The sequence below is a fragment of the Durio zibethinus genome, chromosome 13 (genome assembly GCF_047325235.1).
Source record: "Durio zibethinus cultivar Kanyao isolate XHJ-2024 chromosome 13, ASM4732523v1, whole genome shotgun sequence".
NCBI lineage: Eukaryota > Viridiplantae > Streptophyta > Magnoliopsida > Malvales > Malvaceae > Durio > Durio zibethinus.
The window spans coordinates 19,760,828-19,772,360 of record NC_143174.1 but is presented as its reverse complement, the minus strand read 5'-3'; the positions used below and the strand labels follow the sequence as shown (position 1 = coordinate 19,772,360).

The following is an 11,533-nucleotide window of genomic DNA, read 5'->3' as shown; positions in this document are numbered from 1 at the left end:
CTAAAAAACCCTAATCTATCATTTTATTCTTTCCTTTTTTTTCCCATCTTTTCCCCATCCCATTAAAAACCCCATCTGTGGCACCTTTTCCTTTCACTCTCTCCTAATCTTTTCTGACACTAGTGTAGTAGCTAGCTAACCATCATTCTAATGCTAGCTTAGTCTTTCTCACTCCCTTGATCCCAGGCTGGTTGAGTTACCATCTCGTTTCTTAACAATGGATTAGAAGCTAGATCATTGCCTTCTGTTAGTTAATGAAAGGCATTTGTAAGCACATATGTTTCTTAGTGTTAGATTGTTATAATAAATATTGTATGATAAAAATTTTTGTACCCATAATGTCAAACTTACTAGACCATGGTGTTTTACCTTTACATAAATCAACGGGAAAGGATAAGAACTGACACTTTTTATAGCTAATGTGATCTAATTTCTTTTCATTTCGTTTTCAATAATAATTATTTAGAAAATCCTAAGAAAAACCATGGATATTAGAAAAAAAAATACATAAAGCCCAACATTTTGTTTTACCACAAATTCATACAAATAAGACTTGACTCCTCCAAAGAAATTAATAATCTACTAGTGTAATGTTAATATTGTTGACAAGTAGAAAGTTTTCTTTCATCAATTTCCTAATGTATATCTTCACAATGGCATAATGAAAAAATTTATTACAAACATTTAAAAGAAATTGCTAAATCTCTTATTCGTTGTAAAGTTAATTAAAGCTGTAGCTTCATCTAATACTAGGATTTTATTGATATTAAATAGGACTCTTCCAAGGCAAAAGAGTTGTCGTTGTCCCACACTCAAGTTCTCCCTTTCATTAGTGACTGCTTAAGGTTGACCCAATAAAAGTAAGATAATTAATATCTATAATGCTTTTAAGTTATGCATAATTCAATGGAAGATGCATATGGAAATATTTTCCCCTTTCATTAGTCATCTTAATTATCAATAAAATTATATGTATAAGCTATAAATTCATAGTACAATTTGCTTGTATACATATCATTAATGAGATACCATCTAGTTGCTTGAATCAACTCACTAGATGAGTCTAGCTTATTTGGTAGATTACTGATAGTTGCCTTAACTTGACTTTTTCCAAAGCATACAATTAAGATTCTAATATTCTTTTGTATAGTTTTGTTGAAAAAAAATATGGGCTAAACGTTCATTTGAAAACATAATATCCACCATGACAAGCATATATATTATTGTTGGTTTGTTGTAACTTGTGTGTAGACTTATTTACTTGGATATTTAATTTATTTCAATTAAGACTTTAATTTGTAAGTTTCAATATGTTTTTTATTTATGTGTAGTATTTGAATCATTTGATGAGACATTTATTTGCTTAGATTTGGTTATTGTGTAAGTTATTTTTATTACTATTGTGGTTGTTGTTGGTATTATTATTGTTATTATCTTGAAAATATAATATTTATTAGGTTTGATAGAAAATAGTTGTAAAAAATCTCAAGCTCGAGTTCTAGTTTGAGTACAAATAATTGAGCTTTTGTTGAGTATAAGAATTGACCTTATCTTTACATGTTAATTGAGCCTAATCAAGTGAGCTTGAGTAGCTCAATTTCTATCTCAAATCGAGCTCGAGTTAAAAAAATAAAATTTGATCGAGTTCGAGCCAAGCTTCGAGCTTCGAATTTGGAGTCAAACTCGAGCTTGAGCTCAAGTTTTGTACTATATTAACTCAAACTCAATCAATTACACCCCTGCTAGTGATTGTAGTTAAAAAAATTCTTCGTCAAATAGCAGTGCTCTAAGTATAAGCAGTCATCAATTTCATACATTTTAAATTTATAATTAATGTACTAAAATAATTTGAATGTTATCGTCTTAAACTTTGTATTACATACATGCTAGAATGAATTATGTATTTAGATATTTAAATATTTATAATATTCAGTTTATGAATTTAAAAATATTTATCTATTTTTTTATAATTATAATAGTGAACATTGAAATAAAAAAAAATTTCCTAATTTAGTAGCATTTGTAGTGAAAAATGTTGTTATAATTTCCTCATTTAGTAGAGTTTGTGTCCAAAAACGTCACTAAATTTAGTGGCATTTTGTGACAAAAATGTCACTAAATGAGGAAATTTAAATTTTGCAACATTTGTGCTTGAAAACGCTATTAAGTTAGCAACTTTTTGAAAAAAGTTGCTATTTTCCTTAACGCAAGTATAGTCGACACTTTTAGCAATGTTTTTTGCAAATGCCACGAAATTTTGCTTGGTTATTTTTTTTTTTCCCTTTGACTAAAAACTTCTTCCTAAAAAGTCTGAACTTTTTATTGCTTGATGATTGTTAATTGTGTTGCTTCTTGATTTTTTTATTATTGGTGATTTCTAACTAAGAACTAAGCTCTTTATATAGGGATTGAATCTTTTTTCAATTTGAAATATTTTAATACCAACTAAATCTATCATGATATTGTCAAAATTTCTTTTCCTTCTTGTAAAAACTTGATTCCTAAGAATTAACAAAATCAAACTCAACATTTAAATTTTAAATCTAAATAAAATCATAATTTTTTTAAAAATAAAAATTTATGTTCATTTTTTTACCAAATAAGAAAACATAAATTCTTTATGTCAAATTTGGTGCATATGCTAAACAATGCATTTTTGTTGGTTATTCTTTGTGTCAAAGGGGGTATAGATATATGATTTACAAACACAAAAATACTTTGTTAGTAAAGACATTGCTTTTTATGAAACACTTTTTCCTTTTCCAACAAAAGAATAATATCACTCCCACTGACAAAAACATTGCTTTGCCTTTTCCTGTGGCAAACACCAATTCTTTTGATTCCCATTTACAAGACACATCTCCTATGGACATTCTTACCTCCCTATGTGTCACATTGCATGATTCATTAGATTCACTATAGACTCCACATGTTTCTTTGCCAAAAAAATTCTAATTCATCATTGGTCAATCCTTTTATAGCTTTTGATCCACCAAATCAATTATAACAAACTCGTTGTTTATCAACCTATCTCCAAGATTATCGATCCAACAACATTCATACTCAATCATTTCCATCATCTTCTTTAAGCTCATGCTATCTTATTTTTATTTTTTTCTTATATCAAAAATTATCTTCATCTTATAATTTTTTTGTACCAAGCATTACTTCCATCATTGAGCGTAAAACATGTTATGAAGCTGTTAAATATCTTAAATGGAAAGATGCCATTAATGTTGAACTATAAGCTTTGGAAAATAATAACACTTAGAGCAGTGTTGATCTACCTTGTGATAAAACTCCTATTAGATCATTGGATCTAAATGGGTTTTAAAAGTAAAGTATAAATTAGATGGTTTGATGGAGCAATACAAAGCTACACTTGTAGCCAAGGCCTACACTCGACAAGAAAGGATTGATTTTCATGAGACTTTTGTGCCAGTTGCTAAAATGACTACTGTTAGGTGACTCTTAGCTATTGCATCTACCTAAAATTGGCCTTTGCATCAATTAGATGTTCAAAATGCTTTTCTTCATGGTGAACTTAATGAAAAGATCTATATGTCATTTCCACCTGAGTTTTCTTGTGAGGGGGAGCATTTTATTTGCAAGCTACAAAAATTTTTATACAATTTAAAGCAAACATCATGGTAATGGTTTGCAAAATTTTCTTCACCCCTCTTATCTAATGGTTTTGTGCAAGCTCAAGTTGATTATTCCTTATTTACTAAATCTTCTTATAGTGGTTTCATGGCAATCTTGGTTTATGTTGATGATATTGTTGCTATTGAAAGTAATCCTTGTTATTGAGTCTTTCAAGAAAACAATTCACCGATAATTCCAATTTAAGATTTGGCACTTTAAAGTATTTTTTTGGCTTAGTAGTTGCTCGCTCCAAACAAGGAATTCATTTGTTTCAAAGAAAATACATTCTTGAACTTTTTTCTAACACGGGCTTGCTATAAGCACGGCCTTTATATATTTCTATGGAGCAATACACTAAGTTTTCTACTTTGGAAGGAGAATTGTCTAATCCATCTCAATAAAGACATTTGGTTGGCATACTTATTTACTTGACCATTACAAGACCAGACATCACTTATTTTGTCCACATTATTAGTCAGTTTATAAGTCAACCACGAAAGCCACATATAAAGGCTACCATTTGCCTTGTTCAATATCTTAAATCATTTCCAGGATAAGGAATTCTCTTTTCATCAGCTTTTGATTTTCAACTTCGAGTATTTAGTGATTTAGATTGGGCTAGTTGTTTAAATACTCATCACTCTATCACTGGTTTTTGTGCTCTATTTGATTCTTCACTAATTAATTTCTTGGAAAACCAAGAAACAACATACTGTTTCATGTTCTTTGGCCGAATTTAAATATCGTGCTGTGCTGCAATTGGTCATGAGGTACTTTGGCTCAATATTTGCTCCATGATTTGGGTATTCAACAATGTACACCATTTTTTCTTCATTGTGATAATAAGCCTACTTTTCACATAGCTACAAATCTTGTCTATCTGGCCAAACTAAACACATAAAATTTGATTGTCATTTTATCTATGAACAACTACAACAACTTATTCAAATTAATCATGTTTCCACATCACATCAACTTATGAATTTTTTCACTAAAGCACTTGGAAAGCATCAATTTTAGTATCTCCATAGCAAGTTGAATGCTTATGACATTCATTTTCTAACTTAAGAAGGAGTGTTAAACTATAAAGAGCACTTCATAGTAAAAATTAAATTTGCTTAATTACTGGTTATTTATTTCTTTATATTCATATTGTAAAATCCCTTATAGTTAGTTAAATTCTAGATATTTAGTTCTAGAGTAATACATATTTTATATATTTACTACTTTAATGAAATATATGTTTTTTTTATAGTAAAACTAACAATATGAAATATCCAAGTCCAAAAGGGTATTAATCTGGCAAACAACTTTACACCTAAAAGTTTTAGTACCATTAATTGGATTCTTATCACCTGTTTTATGCCTCCATCACCATCTTGCAACTACTCATTTGTGATTGACTTCAGTTCTCATTTGTCTGAAAGGCCAATGACCTTGATTCTCCTATACATTTTGATTAAAGATATTGCCCTATTTGCATTTTTAGATATGGAAATGAATCTCAATTCACCAAGGAATTTATAAAAATGTTTATATTTTGATCCAATAAAGCTATACAAGGAAAGACGAAACATAACTAAAATAAAATATTTAGGAAAGAAAACAAAATTCTTGATTAGTTATTAATTAATTCACAAAGAGGTAATCTAAACAAAGACTCAAAATACTTTAATTATCACTAGAGGAATGAAGCACGTAGGAAACTTGATACATTGAGAGAGAAAAGAAACAATAATGCAGGAAATTAAAAAGCTTCATCCTCATGAGGAAGGGAAGCATAAGTTTTGACGATAAAAAATTTTTCATAGATGTACCCAGCAAGCCCACCACCAATTAGGGGTCCAACCCAGTAAACCCAATGATCAGTCCAGTCCCAACTCACAAAAGCAGGTCCAAATGATCGAGCTGGGTTCATTGAAGCCCCTGAGAAAGCTCCACCAGCTAAGATGTTGGCTCCAACAACAAACCCAATAAGCATTGGGCCTAGCCCATCGATGGATCCTTTCTTGGGGTCCACAATAATTGCATAAACTGTGAATAGCAAGGAGAATGTCAAAATAACCTCCCATAAAACACCTTGAAGGAAGCCTACTCCACTCTTCAATGAATGAATTGGAATACTCTGCACAAAAAAAAAAAGAGTTAAATAAAGAACCAATTATAATAAAGAATTTCTAGTTGTTACCACTGTTTTACCTTTCATAGTCGATTGTTAAAAACAACCAAATTTAAACACAAAATAAAAATTTACTTGTCGTAGCCAATTCCTTTAGCCATTACATTTGCCTTCACACTTTTATCCTCTCTAACTTTCAAACCTTCAATCTACCATTCTTTGTAAATTCTTAGAGTGATTTGTTTGGTTAATTTCATTAACGAACGAAATCTCTGCCTACTAACTAGCTACGCGAAGGTGATTCTTCGTGGCTAGTTTCTTAAAGAGACTATGGCAACTTAGGCCAAGAAAGTTTGAGATAATAACAAGTCTCTGATACCCTTATATGTTTTAGGCCGTACATACGTTGCATTGATGTATTCAATGAGTTTATAGCCTTGGCCGACAAGCCTAGGTAATCTTTGAATTTTCATTGTGATAGAGATAGATCATTACAATTGTTAGTCTCTAACGAGAAATTCCTAGTAAGCACAATCATCAACTCATTTTGACTATTTCCCTGCCCTTTATACTAACTGCTTGTTACTCCTGTCGGTTGAATGGTTTCATGAAGTATTCAAATAATAGCGATGTGGGTAGTTCACTATTCGTAATGTCATGAGAAGTCCACTAAACCTTATCATTTAGAGGAAGGAGAAGTCATAACAAGATTTTCGTAAGTGAACTTGTAGAAAGATCATTGTTGAAACATGCTCAGCGAACACATTAATAAAACAATAAAGGGGCGACAGTGCCTCTTTGCCCTGAGCTCCTTCTAGCCTTAGGAGTGCATAACGGTTGCTTTGTTCCACCTCCTAGGTGAGCGAAATGATCGTTCTCATTGGCCCCTACTTCAATCAAATCCTAAAACCTCAACTTTTAAAACCAGTGACTTCAAGCAAATTGATTCCAATATAAAGGAAATTCATCTTTTACTTTTGTTTGATTGAATTATATTAAAATCTAAAATTTTGGTTGTTTTGTGTTTTGTGACATAGGAAAATTCATTTCCATCGTATTTCAAAAGAGGATGAAAATTCATACCTATCCTAGTTTGTAATCCTATGTAAATTTATTTTTGTAAAAAATTAGGATGTCAACGGATATTTGTAGTATTTTAAAGTCTTATGAATATGCATATCTTTATGTGTTTGAAAGCTTATGAATATGTATATTTGTATAATTTTAAAGTTGATAGATATGAAAATCTATAGATATGAAAATCTATAGATATGATTCAAAATATATATCTATATAATTTTAAAACTGATAGATATGAAAATCTATAGATATGTATATTAATTGGTTTTAAAACACTTAAGGATAGGTATATTCGTATGAGTTTGAAATCTCATAAATATGCATATACATAGATATGTAAATTCTGGACAATATGAAAATGATGAAAGGATTGAAAGGCAAATTGTGTGTGGTTAAATAAGTAATTTACTAAAAGAGTAGTTTGGTCCTAAGGTGTTTTAAATACATCATCAAATTTTCTCTATATGCTTTCAATTTTTTTTCCAAAAATACTCACATACCAAATGCTAATTTTAACCTATTATAATGACAAAAATACCCTCTTAATAGCTTATACACCAAAAAATCATCACTTTTAAAAATCCATTTTTGAGAAATCAACATAATTCTTGCAAATGAATTATCGAGAACAAAACACACTTCTTGAAAAATCTATTTTTGAGAATTATATTGTTTTCTTGTAAATGGATTTTCAAGAGTTATTTGTATTCTCGAAAATCCAATTGCGAGAATACATAAATTTTTTTAAATATTATTTAATTATAAATTCTTGATAATGGGAAAATTGGGATCAATCTTTAGGTCATTAAAATATATCTTTAACAAATTGGCAAATATGACAATAAGGACTAATGGCCGAAAGATTAGATAGTGTCGAATTTATTAATCTACTGATGACATTGTCAGTGACAATATTCTATAGTGTATTGAAGTTTGGACTAGCATACATGCACACATATGAGTCATTGATGTGCCTATTCTTATTTGATCATATGTGTGAATGGAAGAGACCAAGTCCTTTGGCATGCATGGCATAAAAATGTGTTTATCTTGAGCCTAGAAAATCAAAAACCCATACAAAACCAAAAAACAATTTCAATTTGCCATGCATGTTAAGAACATTGATTTCAATTTCATTCGCACACATAATCAAGCAAATGGGTTCCTAAGTGCATAATTAAGATTTTTTATTAAAAGTGAAATCTAGCTTTTCAAATATGGAGATATAAGAAACCTCATATCTTCTCGAATATCCATTTCCAAGAAGAATCAAGGTTTTTTAGTTTTTCGAAAATAGATATCCGAGAAGAAATGAGGCTTCTCAGAAATGAATATCCGAGAAGCTTTGAAGCCTCTCGAAAATAGACATCTGAGAATTTTTAAAGTTTCTTGGATATTCATTTTTGATAAATTTAAAAGCCTTTCGGATATTTTTTTTTGATAAACTCGATTTTAGGAAGTGAAAAAAGAAAAAGAGAGAAAGGGTAGGAATGAAAATAAAAAGTGAGGGGTGAGCTGTATTTAGTAGGAATAGGAAATTTAATTTTAAATTTGAGGGGTATATAGTATTAAATGAGCTGTAAATAAAATTCCCTTTTTATCATAGAAACATATGGGTGTATTGAGATTTTTTGGGTTACATATAGAAGCTCTCTTCTAATAATTAATAGGCAAAATTAGTTTGTAAGGAAAAAGCTTGTTCATAATTTGTTAACCAAATCTGTAACATTAGAGTCAAGCACTCGAAAATTCCAGGATATCAACTTTGTCAAACTAATTGGGTTGTTGTTTTAAGCAAAATCTTAAGAATTCTGAAACTTACCAATCCTCCAGTGAGATACTTGAGAAGAATACAAGCTGCTGAAGATGCCAACAACTGATCGATGCAATAGAGGATAGATCGGACCACGGTGATGTGACCACCTAAAAGCAAGCCAAGCGTGACTGCTGGGTTAAGATGGCCTCCGGATATGCGTCCAGCCGATGTCATAGCGCCTACCACAAGGGCATGAGCCACCGCAACCACAAACAAGCCCACCAGTGTATTTGCGCCCATCTCATCTGTTCATCACAGCACGTTAAGAAAAAAGAAATAAAAAATCCTTTGGAAAAGAAGTTGATCCATCATAACGGTGCAAATTAACTTAATTAATTGATTACCAGCGGCCACGGAAGTTCCGACTCCAGCGAAGACGAAGAGGAAAGTGGTGACAAACTCGACCACAAGGGCCTTAATGCAGTCAGGCTGAACAGCCTCTCGGCTCGTTCCTAAAGAGATTTTCGGCATGGTCACCGGAGTCAAGACTGAGCCTGGCTAGCTAGCTACTCGACGGTGACGCTGATCAAAGAAATACAATATGACAGGCCTTAAGGCAATTGGTAGCTATAGCTTGACTATTCTTGTTCGATGACATTGCTAACCTATATAAAAGCCTGATGGTTACAACTTGAAAAAAAAAAAAGATGGAATGTTATCATGTTACTATCAATCAATACTTTAAATTTTACTAATAATATACAGCATCTTCCCTCCCCTTATTATGTGACGTGGCACAAGATGCTCTTTTTTTTTTTTAATTTTTAATTTTTTTTTTAAATTTATAACTTTTTTCAATTTTTTTAAATATTTAAATTTTGGTGAGACCTACTTTATCAAGTTTTTTTTCTTTTTTTTCTTTAACAATTGTTTTCCTTTCTAAAATCCATCCATTAAATAAATTTTTTATGCAAAGTTTAATTCGGTTATCACATGGAACTTTTCATTTTTTAAAATTTTCTAAATTTTTTAAAATTGTTATTGCTTTTTTTTTTAGTTTTTATTTTTAAAGACCAATTTTTTGCCATTTTTCTTTTTCATTTTTAAAATTTTTTTTTTAGATTTTAAATTTTTTTAATGGGATACACTTCATACGAAGGGTATATCACCTATTTGTTTTTTTTTTCTACTATTTTTCTTTTTTATATATTTAACAAAGATTTTAAAGATTTTAAAAATTTTTATGTGATCCATTTGATACCTAAGATATGTCACATATAACGTCTTTTGCTTTTTTTTTTCTTTTTTTATTTACTTTTTTTTATTTTATTATTTGATGAATATTTTTTAGTATCATAAAAGTTTTTAGTGATCCCATTAAGTATTATTGATTAAAAAGTTTTTTTTTATCATCAATATTTTATTATCTATTTAAATTTATACTTATACTATATATATATATATTATATTAATTATATTATTATATATTTTAAAAGTTAATTTAAGACATTAACATTTTAAACTCAATTTAAATGTTCATATAGTAATCGGTAATCTCTTTTTTTTATTTATTTTTTCTCGTAATTGCTTTTTTTTTTAATTAATTAAGTTATTATTTAGCACCTTAATTTATTATAATAATGTTTTAAACTCAATTGGAAAGTTATGTTGTGTCCCAATGGGCTTCATTTTTCCATTCTCATTCTTTTTCATTTTTTATTTTTTGTTTTTATGATTTTTTAAGTTAAATTAATTTTGTGATAAAAAAAAAAAGAGACTAATCGAAATGTCCACTAAACACTTTTAATTAGTTTTTTATCTTTCATATTCTTTTATTTTTTAATTAGATAATTTTTTTTAAATGTGTCAATTGATTGAGATGTCAAAATAGTTCATATTCAACGAGTTTCAATCCATCCTGATGTGATAGGAGTGATTTTTTAAAAATTAAGTTAGAACGAGATTGTATTTTCTAAGAAAAATGAAATCAGAGCAAAAATGTGTTTAAAATACTTTGTCCTAACCCATTTTTTGAGTATATATAAAAACATATATTATTTTTAATTTTATTATATATATTATATTAAAAAAGTTATTATTTGATATCTTAATTTTAGAAATTAATATTTTAAACTTAATGAGAATGTCCCGTAGCACCTTTCATAAATTTTTTTATTTTTATTTTTTGTTTTTGTTCATTTTATTTTTTATTTTTAATTAGATAAATTTTGTAAAAAAAAATGAGATCAATTGAATTATCCACATAATACTCTCATTTAGCTTTTTTTTTTTATTATTTTTAAATAGAATAATGGTTTGGGGTTCAATCATAAGCATCACTTTCCAGTTTTCACATTTCACCATCAGGAAAAATAAAAGCAGAGAGTTTGGCATCTATAACCTAATGCTCAATCTGTCGTATTGAAATGAATATGTCCAGTTGGAGAGTTTCGTGCAGTCTTCTTCATGTTAGCTTTCCATCATTTAAGCCTGTCTTTGAGCCTATATTTGACGTTCAAATAGTGAAAGATATTCAATCTCAATTGCAAACTTAATTTTTACTGACCAACCCCAATCCCCCCTCCCCGCTTCCGTCTTCTATCTTCCTTCAATATTTTTCATTTTCTTTTTTATTGTCTAGATAAAGTTTCTAGGGTACTGGAAGCTCACCTAGTTGATTTGTGATTAGAAGCTATTCCTTAATATTAAAAGACTAAAAAGATTTTAAAGGGCTAAAAAAGTTCAGAAACAAAAATTTAATAATTAGCTTAACTCTTATAATTTTATTTTAATAAATTAAACCATCAAATATATATATATATATATATTTTTTCACCAATTGAGTTTTTGTTAAGCTAAAATTGATAAACCGTTACCATCAATTTTCATCTAATTTAAGACTTAATTTGAATAAAAATCAATGTTTAAAAGTT

At 29.2% G+C, this 11,533-nt stretch overlaps 1 protein-coding gene across 1 annotated transcript; it reads right to left on the bottom strand.

Moving 5' to 3' along the window:
• Window positions 1-5,237: 5,237 nt before the first annotated feature.
• On the bottom strand, window positions 5,238-9,300 carry LOC111304096 (aquaporin TIP4-1-like). Its single transcript, XM_022900613.2, has 3 exons — window positions 9,005-9,300; window positions 8,667-8,905; window positions 5,238-5,770 (listed from the first exon to the last, which is right to left on the bottom strand). The coding sequence occupies exons 1-3, from the start codon at window positions 9,129-9,131 to the stop codon at window positions 5,393-5,395; spliced, it is 744 nt and encodes a 247-aa protein (XP_022756348.2). The 5' UTR covers window positions 9,132-9,300; the 3' UTR covers window positions 5,238-5,392.
• Between the last annotated feature and the right edge of the window lie 2,233 nt (window positions 9,301-11,533).